Source organism: Bicyclus anynana, chromosome 6 (assembly GCF_947172395.1).
Source record: "Bicyclus anynana chromosome 6, ilBicAnyn1.1, whole genome shotgun sequence".
Taxonomy (NCBI): Eukaryota; Metazoa; Arthropoda; class Insecta; order Lepidoptera; family Nymphalidae; genus Bicyclus; species Bicyclus anynana.
Genome location: NC_069088.1, coordinates 2,173,375 through 2,195,136, shown reverse-complemented (window position 1 = coordinate 2,195,136; position 21,762 = coordinate 2,173,375). Strand labels below are relative to the sequence as shown.

The 21,762-nt window shown below is 35.8% G+C and overlaps 1 protein-coding gene across 1 annotated transcript in view; it reads right to left on the bottom strand.

The window, feature by feature from the left end:
• LOC112048076 (uncharacterized) overlaps nucleotides 1-20,005 on the bottom strand; it is a 133,911-nt gene extending 113,906 nt beyond the window's left edge. Inside the window, exon 1 of the mRNA XM_024085445.2 lies at nucleotides 19,785-20,005. Within this exon, the coding sequence (XP_023941213.1) occupies nucleotides 19,785-19,854 (70 nt within the window). The 5' untranslated portion in view covers nucleotides 19,855-20,005. The remainder of the gene's footprint in view (nucleotides 1-19,784) is intronic.
• Nucleotides 20,006-21,762: the final 1,757 nt, after the last annotated feature.

The window sequence follows — 21,762 nt, the reverse complement described above, 5'->3', positions numbered from 1 at the left end:
TATACTATAACCCGCCCGCCCGCGACTTCGTCCGCCCTTAGACCTCTTTAATCCAGCCCTTACAGTAGTATCGCTGTAAAAATGACTTCTCCCGTTTTCTCAACATTTCCCTTCACTGCTCTGCTACTATTAATCGTCGGTGATGAAAAGTATACTATAACCTGCCCAGGAGTATGAAGAATAATTGTACCAAGTTTAAAATCCGTCGAGTAGTTTCTGTTTCTATAACGAACATAGAGACAGACAGACAGACAAAAATATTACTGATTGCATTTTTGGCATCAGTATCGATTACTAATCCTGATCATCTGATAGTTATTTTGGAAATATATTTTATGTACAGAATTGACGTCTCTACAGATTTATTATATGTATAGATAGAAGATAAGATATATATATCTAATCTAAGCTCGCTTTCCTCAATAAATGACAGACAATTTAGTTCGTGAATTTGGGTGTGATACGTATGTAATTAGTCTGAGTTATTAAGTAATGGACATTCAAACACCACGGTATCGAACATTTCAACGGCTCCCTGAAATCCGATTGATATCGTCCGTCCACTTAGTAGTGGGTTCGATTAACATTGCGCCATTTCAAAACCATGGACTAACTCCTAAAAAACATGCCTAGAAATATGCTACAAACATTCTAAAAACATGCCTTCACGTCCATCGGCTTTTCTAACTTTGTGCATCCTGCCCTGTCTAAATAATAGTTGACTGTAATTGGAAAGGACTGAATTTGAAAATATTTTTTACTCGATGGTTTAATTCCCAAACGTTACACTATTTTCATACGTTAAGATCTCCCCGTAGTAAAAAGCAGACCAAAAATAAGCAGGTAGGTAACAAGCAAAATGTCATAAATATTTAAGCGTGTTTGCTTCAGATATAATCTACGCATTAACCTTACGTTGCCTAAATATTAAATATAGTCATAGCCTGTGGCGAAGCGGTCGTGTTTGCCCAAATATCTTATGATGTTTAACATAGTTATATTATTCGTAGCAAATAAAAAACCGTTTTTTTTTTTCGCTTGTAATATTGTTTGCAGAAGCAGTACCTTTTGGGTTTCTATTAACATCGTCCTTGTTTGCGGTATTTATTCTAAAATAAAATATAAAGTAATGTAGATATTTATGAACATATTTTTAGGAAAGGGAAGGAAAAGAATAAACTAAAGTCTAATAAGGGTTCCGTTTTTGTACTACGTACGTTCATCATATACTTTCAAAGAAAAGTAACGTCTAGCGCGGCAGGTCCATATGTAATTAGTCTGAGAACAATCATCATCATCATCATCATTAATTTCTTAAAATGCACACAACTGAGAAGTTGGAGGTGCATGCCCCGGACCGGATTCGAAACCACACCCTCCGGAATCGGATTCAGAGGTCATATCCACTGGGCTATCATGCTATATTATGCTTGTTATATACATATAATGTACATGAAACTTGGGAATTATTTTAAATTTGAAAGCAAAAAATATATTGTATAAGGTAAAAGCTACGCTTCTTGAAACAAGGAAAACAAAATTGAAATAATGTATGTAGGGACATTACGGTTGAATTTATTGCACAGTTGGGATTTATTTCTTGTATGTTAAAACATTTTCTGTATTAGTTTGACTTCTAGTTTTAAAACTTATCCGATTTAAAAGTCTTGTAAAAGTCAGAAGTTGTTGACTTTCAAGGATAAATATTGTCAAACCATCATTTCCGATTTTAATGATTTTGATGATGCTACTGAGATGAAGTTCTTTTTTTGGGTTATGGCTCCATGGATTAAATTTTATTTATTTATTATTGTTTTTTAACCGACTTCAAAAAAGGAGGAGCTTCTCAATTCGCTGCGTATTTTTTTTATTGTTTTTTACCTTATAACTAATACTCCCAGATTGGTCCCATTTTATTTTCATGAAAATCGGTTAAGTATTTATTTGCTAAAATCAAAATAACTGAAATACGTCTTTTAAGTCGGTTCCATTTTCATGTTGAAAAGGTTATCGTTGTTTCTTCTGAGATTATATTTTTAATTTTAGGAGCTACAATCTCATGTATTTATTTTCTTAGCTGCTTAGTTTTCTAGAAAACTCTTCTCGCTAAAATCAGCCATCTCATCTTTTTATTAAGACTTAACTAAAAATATCGTGTTTCCAAAAAATATCAAACATTCACCTGTCCCGACAGCGATATTAATCCGTCTCAAGTTTCAATAAAAATCGTTTTGTCAACAAACGCCGGCGAGCAAGTCAGCGATATACCGCTCGTAATATCGTCAACCTGCGGAACGACGGATAGCAATCTAGCTAAAAGCAGCTGAACGTTCCGACATAACGTCCACCCCATTAGCTATGACCGATATAGCCAACACGTCTTATACGATGTTGATGATTATTTCTTTTTATAGTCCAGTCATAGATCCACAATTATGGCGCTGAATTTGACAGGATTATTTCTTCGTTGGACTATTAGACCGGTTTCGGACTAGCGTTTTATTCGCGCGTATGAGCTCGTTTTTGGATGTTTTTTTTTATTATTATTTACAAGTAAGCCCTTGACTACAATCACACCTGATGGTAAGTGATGATGCAATCTAAGATGGAAGCGGGCTAACTAGTTAGGACGAGGATGAAATCCACACTCCTTGCTGTTACTACACGACATCGTACCGGAACGCTAAATCGCTTGGCGGTACGTCTTTGTCGGTAGAGTGGTAACTAGTCACGGCCGAAGCCTCCCACCACCCAAACCTAGACCAATTAAGAAAACCTCAATCAGCCCAGCCGGAGATCGAACCCAAGCGGTACCTAGGCGGGTAGGACCTCTGTCTTGTAAATTCACCGCGCATACCATTGCGCCACGGAGGCAAAGAGGCATGTAGGCGCGTATAGGCGCGCCTTTTGGCAGACGCTCAACTCGTACGAGCGTTGACGCGCTTCTAAGCTCGTACAAGCGCGAGCCGCTTGTATGTTTCTTCGTGAGAATCCATGATAATGACCCGACACCACCACCGGTTCGAGCGAACATGCCGAAATATGCTCGTTTACGCGAGTCCGGCATTTTAAAGCGCGTAATGTATCGCGCGTGTAAGCGCGTGTGCTGAAACGACCGTATACACGCAAAAAATACGCTAGTCTGAATTCACTCATATCGTTCTCACTACGCTTGTCTTATCTTGCTTGCCTGAAATTACATATGCATGTTATTTGACAGGTTTATTAAAATCATGCATAATTTCAGCATTTAATGGTAAAGTATGAATACGATTTAATACACATACCCTTTAAAATACACTATTCAACAAATCTTATTTCTAAACTATCTTTTTAAAGAGGTAAGATTTGATTTTTTGTTTGTTACAAATAGGCTACCGCATTACATTAACTATTTCAATAATTCTTACGCTATAATATCAGCGAGTAAAATAGACTATATTTTATTAAAAACAACATTATTCTATTGTATACAATAGGGATGATGACAGTTTTTTAAATTGTATATAAATTAAGAGTATGCTAATAGTAAAGCAATTTTGTCAAAGTAACAGGGTATCTGCGATCATTACTTTCGGAGCTACAGGGATTTAAAGGGTCAGATTTGCGGCGCTGCCGCGGATCCATGAAAAACGCCCCATACAAAATGGCACGAGTTAGTGACGTCGTTGGCTCGCTGATCGTTAGATTTGTATGGGCGTTCAAACAAAATTACTAATATCTTTGTTATTTGTGCGTTTATGTTTATAGTTCATTTATTGAAAAATGTCACATTTAATGTAAGGAAGCTAAAACTGTATGAATTTTTATCTAATTACGATAAAAGATTTTTATTAGATTTTAAAATTTTATAATCTTAATTATTTTGCAAATATCCAGTCAATCTTTGCTTTTTATGTATAAATTAGTTAACATTGACCTTATTTATCCGAATTTATTATAAAAATCAATATATTCCAACCTAGTCAAAATTCCCAATTTTAAATTTTACTTTTTCAGTAACTTTTGTCAAATTAGTCAGTTTTGACAGTATTTGGTACTAAGTATGAAAATTCTTTACATAGTTATCCAGTGCGTGGTCACAGAGTGTGCCGTGTCAGCAAAATGACTGACACGATTATGTCCGATGGAATGACAACGGCACTTACAGTACCAACCTGTAGTAATCTAGCTAAAAGCTGAACGCAACGCTCGCTCCATTAACCCCAGCTGATATATTGGATATGGGAGCCCATCGAGGAACCTTGGAAAAAATATATCACGTTTCACAATATCTGTATAAATATCGGATATCGTAAAATGTGATTGGTTTAGGGTAATAATGTTTTACTCTGATATCTGTATCAGATTTGCTAAATACCGGTTTGCTGTTTGACGTGCTTTCCAAGGCATAAGGATAACTAACTATCTAACATTGGGCTATAAGATATGAATAAATAATTATTTGTTCATGCTTTCAGCATTATTTCTTCAACTCGTAGCTGCCCCAAACGTAACTCATCCACGAAATAAGTTTGCAATCATAATATTATACTGCCTATTGCCTACAGTTGCGAATTTTTTGACGTGCTTTCCAAAGCACGAGGATAACTAGCTATCTAACATTGGCCTATAAGAATTATTTCTTGAATAAATAATTATTCGTTCATTCATTCAGCATTATTTCTTCAACTCGTGGCTGTCCCAAACGTAACTCATACACGAAATAAGTTTGCAATCATAATAATATTATACTGCCTATTGCCTACAGTTGCGAATACAGTGCGGCACCGATTAACCCAAACCCGATATGTTTGGCCGGACGCGGGCCGGAAGGCGCGCTGACGTCCGGCCCAGTGTTGGTGATAACGCTTTATAAATCAAATTTATCAACTCAACTTGTTTTCTTTTCATTTTTTATGACGCACATCGGCCATAAAATATATTTTATACCAACGCTACCAATGCTTTATCATTTTTTAGTGTGCAAACAAAGAACTGTTCATGAAATATATTTTTACTTGTATAAACTAGCCGCTGATTGGTAGAATGTGTACCATAATATTGTATTTAAGTAAGTAAGCTAGTACGTAAGTAAGTTAGCACGTTATATAATGTTCTATCTATCTATCATTTCTTTAATATGACACCATTTTCAAACTCAACTGATTATCATAATATGAAGATTATAGGAAAAACGCAAAGTTCTCAAAGGTAAAAACACTTTTTCCGACAGTTTTGCCTTGCTGATTTTGCCGATCGAAGTATTTACATATTTCTTTTTTTTACTATTATAATTATATGTATGTATTTCGTATTTTTTTATGATTTAAGTATAAACAAATTTTTAAAACTGTAACATTAAAAATGTAGGACTTTAAATACAAACTTTCATTCCCTATTTCACCCCCTTCTATTGTTATTTATGGTCAAAAAGTACGGTATGTTTTACTGCAAGGTCACATTTACCATTGTACTAAAATTCATCTTGATCGGTTCAGAAGTTTAGCCTATAGCACTCGTGGATAGTGTAGCTTCCCAATAGTGAAATATTTTTTGAAATCGGTTCTGTAGTTTCAGAGTCTATTCAATTCAGACAAACAATCAAATCTTTCCTCTTTATAATATTAGGGTCTATTTTAAGTGAAAATCAGGTCTCTGATCGACAAAGAACAGCTCTCTATCCTCTGTTTATGCGGGACTTTTTGTTATTTGCTTTGTTTGCTCGGAATGCACTAATTAAAGCTCTTGGAAACATTTTTCAGTGAAACAGTAATCATGATGTTTTTTTGTTATCCTCGCTATTATTAGAAACAAGTAATACTTTTTTACTCCTACACATTTTAAGTCTTTTTCTGTCCTTCTTGTATTTAACTGGTCCGTTAACCGAAGATCTAGTGAGGTATATTGAATACGGACTGGCAGTTAGATGTATTATGAATGAATGGATTGATCATTTATTTTTAGCTTTCCATTATTTTTTCTAAATCGGCCTCGTAATTTGGGAACAATCAAACACACAAAAAAGTTAATCTTACCTCTTTATACCTAATATTAATTTATATATACTTACAGTAAAAGTTCTTTATTCGCGGGGCATTCGTTCTGTAAATGTGCCGCGAATACAAAAACCGCGAATATGGAATGGTATTTTATATGGAATTATACGACACGTTCTTGGATTAAAGTTCAAGGCAGATTTTACGTCATTTTCGGCAGTCAAATCAGCAAATAACGAAATCTTTAGCCGCGAATAAAGGAATTGGGTCGCAATTTTTTAATCCGTGAAAAGTGAAAACACCAATAAGGCTTTTACTATATAACATTAGCATCATTAGCTCCATAGTAAAAGGGGCAGAATCAATATAGACAGAGCAGGGGTTCGTTTGTATATCGTTATACCCACTCCTAAGACAGATTTCTGACTTATTGGAGGGGAACGGAAATATCGGTTATATTTAAAAAGATACATACTTACCTATATAACGTGACATTACACTATATTTGTTTCATCATTGCCAAATAACATAACAAAACCATAACGAAAATTGAGTAAACTTAAAATACAAGATCAAATAACAGAACCCTGCAGAAAATACACAAGAGTTTTAATGAAAGCATTCCTACGATACAAAAGCAATAGTTGCTAGCAAAATAATACTACCTTTTCTACCGAAGTTTAGGTGAAACTTGCGCATTATCAGCAATGAGTCTCTGGCCACGGAAGCTTAGGAACTCGTGTTGGAACATAAGAGCCTCTCAGTTGGAGTGTATAATTGAGTGTACTTACGCTTGAACTGGGAAGAGTGGTAAATGAGTGTAAGGGATGAGTGACTTGGAGCTTCTTTAGCACTTTGTTACACGAGGGATTAATCTTTGTAAATTTATTATCAGCGACTTGGACGTGGCCCTGACCGTTCGTTTAGTTATTCATGACTTATGGTGGTTTTATTTTAGAAATCTTGAGATATAGAATAGGGTAAAATCTAGGGTTTTTGGAAAGAAAAAAACGAACGATGTAACAAAGTACCTAACAAAGAGTATTAAGTATTATTAGCTTTAAACTTTTCTATGTAAGGTTGTTTTTTTAACTTCAACGAAAAAGAGTTAAACAAGTTACAAAATTTTCAAGTACCAGGCTAATAGGAACTTTTAAGAGTCTTTTTTTATTTTTTTTGAAAGAAACTTCAATGAACTAAGAGTAAGGCTGGGTTCACAAGGTTCACTTGTTGTTTTTATTGTTACATTTTTTTATGTACATAATGTGAACATATAAGTTATTACTCGCTATTTTATATTTAATTTTAAATAAAAGTTTTGTTCTTGACAGAGGTCCCGACCGCACATTTTTTTTTGATGAATCTTAAGATGAAGTTGGCAAATAAAATAGAAAAAATTCCAGTAATACTTGACAAAACAAGCAGGTGGTGTTAAGTGGAAATAAGTCAGGAATGCTAGGTTTTAGTCAAAGTCAAGTCAAAATTTCTTTATTCAGAATCGTCTTTTTGTAAAAAATGTGGTGCCCTGGGCCTATCTACCAGACGCAAACTTAGTTGTAAAGCCAAGTCAAGTCAGTAGCTTCACGGGAACATGATACTTGATAATGGATACTTGATTATGAATACTTGATCATGGTTTCTTCATCATGTATACTAATTGATAATGGATACTTGATCATGAATACTTGGTCATGAATACTTGATCATGGATACTTGATAATGAATTCTTGATCATGAATACTTGATAATGGATACTTGGTTATGGATACTCGATCATGGTTACTTCATCATGGATACTTGATCATGTAGACTTGATCACGGATACGTGATCATGGATACTTGATATTGGATACTTGATTATGAATAGTTGATCATGGATACTTGATAATGGATAATTGATAAGCATATTGGTAGGTAGCTCTCCAAACAAATTCGTTTCTCAAAGCTCTACTACTTAATTCCTTCATTGTACCATTGTTTACCCACATTGACCTACATTCTCAAGCCATACGTATCAACACATAGACGTCGGTGCACAAATATGAATATGTAAGCCAAGCAACTCATATGTTCGCCGATATAGATTAATTGCGATTCGGTCTCAGAGGATGTTTGTTTACAAACTAACTATTTACTGTACAAAGCAGTCCCCAGGGTGATGCCTCTATAAAGTAATCTTAACTATAGTTGACCTAATGATTTGATTTGAAGTAAATACGAATCAATAATCTAAATAAGTCTAAGGTACGAAATTTTTATTATTATTAAAAAGCATATATTGTAAAAATATATATCAACGATAACATTCATTTATTATTAATACTTATAGCATTTTATCCGACACCAAGGTATTTTGGTCTTGTAAAATGTTTTTTTTATTTTTTCAAAAAAATCTCAGCAGACAGGAGTTAAAAAGTTGATGATGATGACTGAGGATAATATTTAATGATGATAATTATTTTCTTAAGTATGATTTAATGATATTAATTATTTTCTTAAGTATCCTGTAAGTAATTTTAGGATTATAATAAGTATATTTAAAAATTTATTAATCATGTAAGTTTATTAACTTAACTACTGTTTAATTAACCGAACTATCAATTGGAGGAGATTCTGGGTTTGGTTGTATGTATGTATACTGAATGAGAAGTTTGATTTCTTTCAAGCATCATACGTAGCACGATTGCGAAATTTGACATTCGATGCATAATTTCCAAACGGACCGTGAAAGTTGTCATTGATATTTTTTGTTTCGCGAAAACCAGTCGCAATGGACGGTAAATATATTATAATTCATTTTCGAGTAATTTGCTATAAATATTGATATTTTTGATGAAAATACTTGGAAATTAACATTTTCACCCTATAATTTGATAGGATGACGTTTTGTAGCATATTTTAATTGTTGTCAAATAGCCTAATGATCGATGGATACGTCACTACACTATCGATAAATATTGAAAGTATGATTGATATTGAAAATTGGTTTCGCGAAATCATTTATTATTTTGCATCATTGATCCGCGCGTTTTTTTATACAAAATATGATTAATCAATAGCTCAAATGGACACCGATACAGATTAATTATTGTGACGTAGTCTCAGAGGACATGTATGTTTACAAATTAACAATTTACTATACACAGCTGTCCCCGGGGCCGATGTTATCCTGTTCGCACAAAGTGGCATTAGCTTCACTGTGTTAGTCCTAAATTGATGTTAAATGATAAAGCCTATAATTCACATCGGAGCGAGCATTGCTATATTGCAAATAGTGGGTTATATTGAACTATATCTTGATTATCAACGTGAATTTTGTCATCTACATCGAGCAAATAAGATTGTTAGTACATAGAGAAAAAAAAAATTGTTAGTAGAGTAAGTAATAGAGTTAAATACTTATACTATAACATGTTTTACACTTTACTTACTCAGCGCCAATGTGAATGAAGCTTTACTTGTTTTGGGATTATTGGTGACTCCGGCTCAGATGAATGATGTTTATTTAGTTATATTTAAACAGAAGATAGAATGTATAGAGATAGAAGCTATAGGCATTGGACATACATCCACACACTGTCGTAGTATTTAAAGCGAAAGCCGTGACGTCTCATTCAAATTACCTTTTCAAAATACTATATATTGAGTTTAAATTCATATTACAAATAACACATAAGTACAATGTAAATGTAATAGAATTACAAATACACATGAGTACAATGTAATTATAATATAATTAAGATAAAGTAGTTGACTTACGAGTACTACTGTACTAAGTAATGACTATAAAACAATCTCCCTATTTCAAGCATTTATTTAAAAAAAAAAACTATATCAATCAATTTATTTATTTATTTTTTAAAGCACGCCAATAATACACATATTAAACATTAAAAAACTATACAATAAGTATGGCACAAAAATTATGTCATGTATATTAACGCTAGGCGCACATAACATTTAATATAACTACATGTCAACACTTTCATAATAATTATATGTCAATTTTATAAAATTCATTTGTTACAAAAAAAAGTTTATAAATACATGCACACACATGTAATGTGAACAAAATATTATAACTATTCTGTCGGGGTTGAAAAAGTAATCCGACACAATTTATTTTCCAGTTCAATAGCTTAGCAAGTTTAAAATTCTTTTTAGTACGAAAATATTCCTCCCACACTGCATTCTCCTGCGTACCGTACTACAATGCTTTTAATCTTGTTTGGCAAACTATTTATGTGAAGCGCGAACTACAAAATAGAGTGTCGACTGTTCCTAACAATGGCGTTTAATTCTTTCACGACGGCAAATTTATGCGACAATAAACAGGAAATCGCTTTATTTCTCCCTAAAAAATGGGAAATTATTCTAGTTTGGGCAACGTTATCGCCTAAATTCGATCTATGTGAGTTTATGGCTTCAGCTACACTATAAAGTATGCGGAAAATTAATTACTATTACATGTTTTTATTTAACTTGCCCTGTTAGTCTTACATTAATTAGTTCACAAGGTTTTCAGCTAGGGTATGCACTATACGAACAAATTGTACAAAATATAAAATTCCTTCTGAAATACAGTTTTGTAAGTCCACAGGATAAGCAGTGCATTGTTGCATGCGTAAAATACACGCCAATTACTACATTGACATCTTGTGGGACAGGGATATGCAGCTTAGACTCATCATGTGTTTTTTTTTTATTCTTTACAAGTTAGCCCTTGACTACAAATTTCAACGGATGATAAGTAATGATGCAATCTAAGATGGCAGCGGTCTAACATGTTAGGAGGAAGATAAAAATCCACACCCCTTTTCAGTTTCTACACGACATCGTGCCGGAATGCTAAATCGTTTGGTGGTAACTAGCCACGACCGAAGCGTCCCACCACCCAAAATAATAATCACTATCAGGTGTTAATGACTATAATGACCAGGATCGACGGCACATCACGATCGTGGCACTACCAGCTTTTCCGGGCTGAGAATTTTTATTGAAATCCCATTGAAATCGGGCAAGTACTCTTGTGCTACATACACTAGCGGATGATTGCGACTTCGTTCTTTGTGTTAGTCGCATGATATTCCGTTTTTACAAATCCCGCGGATACAAATTTCACCTGCGTGGTTCCCGTTCCCGTAGGAATATGATGATAGTTTATATCATATAGCCTTCCTCAATAAATGGGCTATCTAACACTGAGAGAACTTTTTCAAATCGGACCAGAAGTTTCTGAGATTAGCGCTTTCAAGCAAACAATTAAACAAACTCTTCAGCTTTACAATATTAGTAGGTGTAGATAGTATGCATTAGATCATTTCGGCCTCTGTGGCGCAGTGGTATGCGCGGTGGATTTATAAGACGGAGGTCCTAGGTTCGATCCCCGGCTTTCTTAATTGGTCCAGGTCTGGCTGGTGGGAGGCTTTTACCGTGGCTAATTACCACCCTACCGACAAAGACGTACCGCAAAGCGATTTAGCGTTCCGGTACGAACTCACATCCTCATCCCCTTGTTCCCGTCTCACTTAAGAAGATATACTGGTTTAAGCAACCATTATTATTATTTTTTTAAAGAATATTTGCCACATTTATAATATGACCAATTTTCCCATTCCCTCCCAACTAGTCGGGAAAGACTGTGCTAGGAGTGAGTATGACAATAGACCAACGAAGCGGGGATTAAACCACTACCCCTCGGTGATGAGTCCAATCGCTCTGTACCGCTGAGCTATTGAGGCTTTATTATTATTAGATCATTACATTGACTTCAAAGACATTCTGTTAAAGTAATAAAGCAAATAAACATGTAAAACTAAATGAACATTGTAGGTAGAAGTAAGAACGCGTAGGCGAGCAATTGATTTTCCAAAAGCGCTTATCCGAACAAACACGCCACCGTTTACCTGGAAAACAAGAAAAATAGGCGAAAATATTATAATCCGATTATATTTTACGAGTAGCTACGTGTCAGGACTTAAGCAAGTTCGCGGAAAATTCCATTTTGAAGTGAGCAACTATTCAACTATATTTCCACACTAATATAAATTCGAAAGTTAGTCTGTTTGTTTGTTACCTTTCACAGCTAAACCACTGGATCGATTTGAATGAAATTTGGAGCAAAATATAGGTTACTAACTATTCCGGTAAATTCACAGTTCCCGCGGAATTAATAAAAACAGTAATTTATAATCAATAAAAAAACAGTACGGTGAAATTAGCGCTAACAGCTCTACAGGCACTCCGCGGTTTAATCTGTATAGGAATACATTCCCATAGGAATACGGATATAAAATATTGGATAATAAGACTCACAAATAACGTGGTTTTCTACTACGTAGCTTGGTGGTAAAGCAATTTTCAAAATCGGTTCAGTAAATCCACAGTTTATTCTTACAACCTCACAAACTAACAAACTCTAAGCTATCCTACCTCTTTATAATAATTTAGTAAAAAAAATAAAAATAAAACAAATTGTTTTGTTATCCATTACTAAAAAAAAATATAATTTAGTCATCACCATCATTATCAACCCATAAGGCTCATTCTTGAGCTTGAGTCTCCTCTCAGAATGAGAGGGATTAGGCCAATAGTCCTCCACGCTGGCCCAATGCGAATTGGAGGACTTTACACACGCAGAGAATTAAGAAAAGTTTCTTCACGATGTTTTTCTTTACCGTTTGAGACACGTGATATTTAAGTTCTTAAAATGCACTCAACTGAAAAGTTGGAGGTGCATGCCCTGGACCGGATTCAGACCTACACCCCCCGGAATCGGAGGCAGAGGTCATATCCACTGGGCTATCACGGCTCTTTAATAATTTAGTACCTATAGATTTTTTGTTTTATCATTATTATCAGCTTATTTTAACGGCTCTATAAAGGGCTAGATCTCGCAACTTATAAGAGAAGCAATAGGCAATATAATACTCTCTTTCATTTAATTAGGATATAAAAACCTTTCTTCACCTTAAATATTTATGGATTTTAGCTTACCTCTAAACCTTTCAGCTAACAATTGAGGGTTTAAATTTTCTGACCTTAAAAGGTTGTTATTGTAACAATTTTCTTGAGAGCCTTGTTTGTTTTAGGCACCTTTTGTGTTGGGACCCCAAACTGCTATTTGATTTTGGAAGATAACTTGCTACATTTTGTCTTGACTCGGAAAACTTTGGACACGTCGCAAATTTAAAATAAGGGAATGTTTGTTTTAGCTATTGTTCGTGTTTGAAACTGTTTGTTTAGTCTGTACTTGTGTTGTTGGAATTTCCTGAAATAGCGAATATTCCTTACATTCGTATTCAACCATTGTTATGTTTTTAGTATAGTATTAGGTAATCAGCAAATAATAATTACTTGAGAATTAGATCTACCATCATCACCAACAACATATGACGTGGTTCTGGAGCTTAAACCCACCTTGTTACTTTATAGCCCAACTCAAATTCAAGTCCTCATGATTTGGCGGTTAAATCAGATTTAAATTTAACATTTTTAACTTACTTTTTTACTCGGCGAAATAAAATCAAATCAAATCAAATAATGGCTATTACGCAAGGACATAAAAACTATAAAAAAAAACTCTGTACTAAACCGCGCACGGACAGTCGGACGGACGGACATGGCGAAACTATAAGGGTTCCTTGTGACTACGGACCCTTAAAAAGACATCATATCCCAATAAGTACATATTTTCTCAAAATATACATTTATATTCACTAAGAAAAGCACATAGATAATATGATCGTTATGAATATTACATTTCTCGTGAGTGTACATTTTTAATGTAAGTGCTTTCGATTGATTTATGATAGTCTGAAAACTTTTCGTAACGTACGAAATTCCGAAGAAAATTATAAATAGAACGTTAATGTAGCTATAGTGACGACAACAAGCTTTTATTATCCGACGTCAACAAAAGGAAGTGTTATTTTCATATTCTTTGTACGTGGTAAAAATAAAAAAATATAATTCATTTATTTCAAGTACTAACACCGTAGAGCCAGACTACTTTAACTTTATGGAACTTAACAAAATCTTGTGCGGTTGGAACACTTATCTTTTAATTTTCCCAGACTCCCTATTGGAGCAAGGATATGGAGCTTGGACCTGCCATGACGCTCCAATGCGGCTTGGCGAGCTCAGGTTGATAATGTAAAATTTTTTTGGCTTAACGTGTTCTCCGAGGAATTTCCCTTTCGAACTTCAGGATGAAAATTTTTACTGAACATTTCTTAGAAGAAAAAAAGCCTATATAGCGTAAGCATATATTAGGTATTTCATAACCCGACCGAGCATAGTATTCGAAAGCAGAACCTAGTGATCCGAGGTAATTTTCCGCCAAAGATTTGATTGTTTGTATGTTTGTTTGAATTGAATATACTCCGAAACAACTGAACCGATTTGAAAAAATTGTTCGCTGTTGCGAAGCTACACTACCTCCGGGTGCTTAGGCAAAATTTTATTCCCGGTAACGAGAACTACGCGGAAAGAACCGCGTGGCGTGTGCTAGTGAATAATAAAAAGCAATCTAAAAAAATATGTATAATATGAAGAAATTACCATTTTCTTTAATATGTAGGTATAACAATGCATGTCATAATTTACGTTTTTAATGGCTCCTGTATAGAATAGAAATTTTCTAAAAGGTAAAATGAGATTCTCAATAAGATTATCGATGACATGCTTTCAGTAAAGCCTGATAGAGCCGTCAGTTTCAAAGGATTATGGTCGCTATAACGATTAAGATTTATATCAGGATCTAGTCAAAGCCTTTATACGAAGAATTTCTAATACATTTTTAATATAAAATATTTATGAATCTGGTTTTGTAAGGTAGAAAAAGATAGATAAGCAAAGATATTAATAATAAGATATTATTTTTGTTTAAAAATCCTATGTCCTAACAAAGTAAACGTCAAAAGTAAAAATATCATTTTTATTTTGTAGGTACATTTTTGGCCACGAATTTTCGGCGTTTCACAGCTCAGTTATATGGGATCTGAAACACGATATAATACTACCTCCTTTGTACCACTATTTTTTCTTTTTTTGTTACTTCATTTTTTTTTTTAAATCTCTCTTCCCCTCCAATACTGCATGAGAAGTTTGCTAGCAAATAGTGCCCCTAGGAGTTGTCTCAGGATTAGTTACTTTTAGACCACCCGTGGTTTCACCCGCGTAGCTCCCATTCCCATGGCAATACGGGAATTAAATATAGCCCATGGCAATACGGGAATTAAATATAGCCCATAACACTGGCAACAACAATAGTAATGTGGCTTTCGATTGGTAAAAGAATTTTCAAAATAGATTCGGTAGAGGCTACCCTCACAAACTTTTAGTATACATAAGAATTGAGAAACCAAGCAGATGGCTCGCCTGATGGTAAGTGGAAAACCATCGCTCATAATCAGAGAAATAACTGCCGGCACGCAAGAAAGCAGTTCTGCTAGCAGGCTAGATGACCTTTTTCTTTTAATTTTCAATAATTGAAAGTTCACTTTTTGATGGCTATAAAGCCAGGCTTAGGGTTATAACATTAAATTCCTTAAGACCACTATCAGATGTTAATGATGATGACCGGTTATCAGAGGAGCAAAACTCAGCATCTCATAGCCTGACCCAAGATTCGATCCTATGAACTCGTGATCCAAAACCACTCGACTAACGTGGCAGTGTTGATTCTCATGTGCCTGTAATTAGACCAGCAACTATGCCTTTCAGGCATAAGTCTAGCCTTTGTCTTGAAGCTCTCACAGCTGTAATACCAAGTGTAATAAGTCGACGAAATTGTTTTTTAGAGCATTGTAATGTTTAATTTGTAAGACTTTTGATGGAAAAACAATAAAAAAAGATTTTCTCAACAAAATAAAACACGGACACGAAAGAGTAATAACAAGCTTTGAATTTCTGCTATAGTGAACAAAAGCACTTTGCTACGTCACTTTAAAAGACAAAATGTTAAAAATGCTGCGTCGGTAAAAGCACTGATGTACTCGTAATGCTCTTCACAGTAACAGTGGAGTTTATTTAGCGGCAAGGTAATTTTGCCGGCACTTATTCTGTAGCCATTTTAATGTTCACAATGGCAGGTAATATTCGGCGCTGTATCTTATGGTAGCGTGCAGGTAGGGCCCTGAAATCTAATCCTACGCCATGCAGTGTTTTTATTTTTAACCGACGTAAAACAACAAGAAGGTTAACAATTCGACGTACATATTTTTTTTATGTATGAACACATGTAACTTTTTACTGAGTAGTTCACACATACACAGAGAATTAAGAATATTTTCTGGTATGCAGGTTTCCTCACAATATATATCCTTCAGCGTTTGAGACACGTTTTAATTTCTTAAAATGCACACCACAGAAAAGTTGGAGGTTCATGCCTCGGACCGGATTCGAACCCACACTTCCCTCCCTTCCGGATCCGTCATAGCCTCTGGGCTATCACGGCTTTTTGATACCTACCTTCTTTTTGCCAATACAATAGATCTGCGATTTTGCACAGCTGTAAATACTTTACTGCTACTCCAGTGCGTCTTAAATATTTTCGACAATATTATATAACTTAGTCTACCTTTTGGAATAATAATCCACTTTTAGCAGACTCGGAAGTGGATTACAAAAATAAGAAAACCAATGTCGAACAAAGGATTCACAACAACTTAATTAACCAAACAAACTGTAACCAAAATAAACCCTAGAATGGAAGAGAATGCTAAACAAACCTTGAATGGAGTCGCGGACTTGTGGCCGTTGTGTGCAGGGTTAAGGACGTCCTTTACAGTTAACTAACACTTCCGTTTTCTACTCAAGTCACTCTCCCTGCCTATCCCAAAATCACCCATGAAGGATTATACAACAAAAGGTGTGGACCTATCGACCGTATACCTACCGTACGGCGAGCGCTTAATATCGCCAGTCATTCCCGCCTGATGGCTACCACTCTCTAACTCCCTACTCTTTCCGGAAACAAGTCGCGCCATCGTCATATCCATCTGAGACTACTATTTCCTACAATAACGTTTAAATGCATCGTGTGTGCTTGCCCTTATCGGCAATCAATCATTTAAAACTGTATCGCAAAGTGATTAGCGGAACCTTGCACAACTCCACGTTTTATAAGTGTTTAGCTGGTCTTAATTGAAATTGATGAGTTTATAATGTCTATTTTGTCTTACGTTGTTTTGTTTATAAAACAATGGACTGTTTTATTACGGGAATGAAAAATGAGCTTTTTTAATACCTACATGGTTCAGCAAATAACAATAGGAGAGATTAATAAAAGATTAATAGATATTTTACCTACAGATTATAAATAACTATTGATGTGGAAAATGGAAAACCACATACCTAGTAAGCCGTTGATAACTGTTGACAACGAAATCTGATAATCAAATACTTAACGACAACAAAAACTGAATTTTACAGGCAGTGGGTATCATCATTCTCATTCCATATTCGGCTCACTGCTGAGTTCGAGTCTCCTCTCAGACTGAGAGGGGTTAGGCCAATAGTCCACCACGCTGGCCCAATGCGGATTGGCAGACGTCACACACTCAGAGAATTATATGCCGGTTTCCTCACGATGTTTTCCTTCACCGTTTTTGAGATACGTGTTATTTAATTTCTTAAAATGCACATAACTGAAAAGTTGGAGGTGCATGCCCCGGACCGGATTCGAACCCACGCCCTCCGGAATCGGAGGCAAAGGTCATATCCACTGAGCTATCACGGCACTCAGTAGGTATAAGTAATTATTAATTTGAAACAAAATAGTTCATTTTCGCTCGACTTCAAAAACATTTTATAGACATGTTGGTAGGTAACTACTTACTTATCCGGCGGAAAGGGCGGAGTGGTAATGGTGAAACCACGTAATACTATGAGACGTGCTCTTGATAAAGAATGTGTTGAAGTTACTTCACAAAATTCTCTGTAGTGCTGTCAATGTGATATCCTGGGTTCGATGCCTAGCATTTATTGAAAATTAATGGATGCCCACGACTTCGTCCGCCCTTAGACCTCCTTAATCCGGCCCTCTCGCAAAATCCGTTCTTAGCGGATACCTATTAAATATAAACTACCTCCCTGTCAACGTGGCCAACCCTAATATGTTAGTGCTATTGCCGAGGACAATGCATGTAGAAATCAGTAAGAGGTAGGGTTAAGAACTCAATAGTCAGCTTTGTCAGTTACCAGTAAGTACTTATTGAGTCTTCACAGACTAAAGATTATTATTTATCTATAAATAGTGTTGAAATTATTTTACACCTTTAGAATACCGTTTGATCGAATCCTTGTCTTCTTAGTCTAAGTTTGTGTCTATTACGCACACTTACAACTCAGATGCATGCCAGTTTAACTTGAGTTAAACGAGCTTTGTTCGTACCTACATATACGTACAATAAAAAACTATTCTCTTTCCAAGTAAGCCTGATACTATGTTAGACTGCATTGTCTAAGTAGGTAGGCCTACGGCAATTTAAAAAGTACCTTTCGTCGTTATCAACCCATATACGGCTCACTGCTGAGCTCGAGTCTCCTCTCAGAATAAGAGGGGTTAGGCCAATAGTCCACCGTGCTGGCCCAATGCTGATTGGCAGACTTCACACACGCAGAGAATTATGTTATATTCTCTGGCGTGCAGGTTTCCTCACGATGTTTTTCCTTCACCGATTGAGACACGTGATACCTATTTAATTTCTTAAAATGCACATAACTGAAAAGTTGTTGGTGCATGCCCCGGACCGGATTCGAACCCATACCCTCCGGAATTGCAGGCAGAGGTCATATCCACTAGGCTATAATAATACCTTTAGTTTTTAAAAACTTCAATGAAGCATACGTTTTCCGTATTGGGCTACAATCGCTATAAGGTCTACTTCTACGACAATTTAAAAAATACCTTTACTTTTTAAAAATTCAATGATACAATGATACAATGATACGTTTTCCGTATTGTGGCTACAATCGCTACAAGGTCTACGACATGTTCATTCACAAAAATTAAAACGTAAACCACAACATCACTCATTGTTAAGAGACGCAGAATAACTGAATTTAATATTTAAATACTTATACGTAGGTACTACCAACTAGGTACTTAATAGGTATACGTACAAAGACTTTAAAATATATTTTAAACCCATTTTCAGGTAACTACTTATTACAACTTTACTTACTTAAATAATTATCTACCTACAAGTGTCCATCACTGTGTACGATTGTTTAAACTTTACACTTAGAATTTTTAAATTTTCTTCGTTATCCTAGCTAATAGCTAGTTATCTGTAGAATAGTACTACAACCTTAAAATTAAAGGTTTACGATCATCAAGCTTTGGTTTAAATAAGTAAGTGGGTAGTTAGAAGATAATGATAATAATTGGTAAGTCTGGTAAGTTACATAAAAATATTAATTAAATTAAAAGTACCTTGGAATTTTGTTATTCTCTAATTAAGATTTAATCGCTTAGTACTTTATCCATTTCATGGGAGTCGCAATTCGGATTTAATATTTTTTTTGCCTACCCACGAAATAAAATTCTAATTGGGCTTTAAGAGCTGTAGGGGGTTTACTTAAATATACAAGAAATGGGTTACATCGGTTAGAAAACCGATGTAACCCAAAACCTAATACAAGAAAATGATTAAATAATAGTATTTCTTTTTTCTATTAATTTTGTAATTCAAGCAAAATAATATACCAACGAACAACCGACAACCTAAATAAACAGGAAACCGTAACCAACGGACCATAACACAGCCCCAATTGACCCTAAACTTGTACTAAACTTACCGTTAAAACAGGTGAACAACCAAAAAAACACCGCGCACATTTGCCGAAAACGTTTCTCCTTGCACACCATTGTAACAAAATCATCGAAACACAACACTATACCATCACTGTAACCAAATGACGTAACGTAAAGTTCGTCGCAGGCCGTATTACGAGACACAGGGTTCGTTAGTAACGAAAGCTTTGGACACCCGCTCGCGACGGAGGCTCGCGGTCGACTGAAGTGCAGGCAAGGCTTCGCAGGGGGCAGGGTATAATGTTTTGTATCCCCGTGGAGATATTTAGGATGGGACCACGTGTCCTTGTCAATTATAGTCATCAATGGAGTGCCTTTTCATTATTGTTATTGCTTAAATAGCCTGAAAATGGATCTTTGGTGAGCATTCACATGTAATTAAGCATAGACTTTTAGTAGCTTTAGTTTTATTTATGTAATTTTGTGTAGTCCTATATGTATATACGTATAAGTACTAGGTATTTTTATTCTTTTTTTACTTTTTATTCTTTACAAGTAAGACCTTGACTGCAATCTCACCATCTAAGATGAAAGCGGGCTAACTTTGTAGGCATTGGAACTGGGAATCGAACCCAGGAGCTCTCAGTTGAGAACCAGCGCTACCGCTTTTTGGCTGGTGAGAGACTTCGGCCGTGGCTAGTTACCCTACCGACAAATACGTACCACCGAGCGATTTAGCGTTCCGGTACGATTTCGTGTGGAAACCGAAAAGGGGTGTGGATGTGGATTTTCATCCTCCTCCTAACAAGTTAGCCCGCTTCTATCTTAGACTGCATCATCACTTACCATCAGGTGAGATTGTAGTCAAGGGCTAACTTGTAAAGAATAAAAATACTCAGAGAAGTTCCCAAAAACTTTATTGTAATTAATTTTTGACAGTCGCAGGGAGACTTCCTGTCATTTAATATAATTTGATAAAATAAAGACTCCTCAGAGAGAAGCAAAGGGTCTGTTCCAATTATGGCTTATTGGGCGGAAGAAGGTTTATTAATATGTGACCTTGTCCCATTATTATCAGCTGCGAGGGTGTAGCCAAATTTTTACTTCTCATTAAGTAATTAAGAACGAGAGTATTTTTTTAAATTTTCGGCAAAGCTTTAACCTCGTGGTCTAGTAAACACTAGATTCTACATTGTAGGTACTCTTAATCTAATATCGCCCATAAGTTAGACTATTTGGAACCTACCTACGCTGTAAATATTTTCATGCAAAAGTATGGTAATGATGGATGATGATGATGGTCATGATGAAAAGTATGGTTGCTATGAGATTCCTTAATTTTTTCCAAATAGCTCTTATAGGTATATATTCCAATTCGAAAGATTCATATAGATTTGTGTGGATACAACGAAAGAGACTTGAGCTTTTTTCGTACCTCAAAACGGACCCATTATATTACTTGGTTGTCCGTCTATCTGTCTGTCAATTTAGTCATCGACAAGTTAGTCCTAAACAGTAAACCGGTAGGGTAATTCTAACTATAGCTTGGCAAGTTGATGACACTTCCATGATATGCGGGCGACGGGGGGAAAGACTGCGCGGGTGGAAAATCGCGTGCGGGGAAGTGAGATGCATTAGCCGTGGGTTTTTCATTCATTGCAACACGCTCCCCGGCCCGCGCGGCCCATCGGGAGTGTTACAAACGAAGTTGGCAAGCTATGGGCACAATCACTCACTCACCCACTCCTAATACAGTAGAAGTAGTTTCCGGACTCGACGGCCTCCGTGGCGCAGTGGTATGCGCGGTGGATTTACAAGACGGGGGTCCTGGGTTCGATGCCCGGTTGGGCCGATTGAGGTTTTCTTAATTGGTCCAGGTCTGGCTGGTGGGAGGCTTCGGCCGTGGCTAGTTACCACCCTACCGACAAAGACGCACCGCCAAGCGATTTAGCGTTCCGGTACGATGTCGTGTAGAAACCGAAAGGGGTGTGGATATTCATCCTCCTAACATGTTAGCCCGCT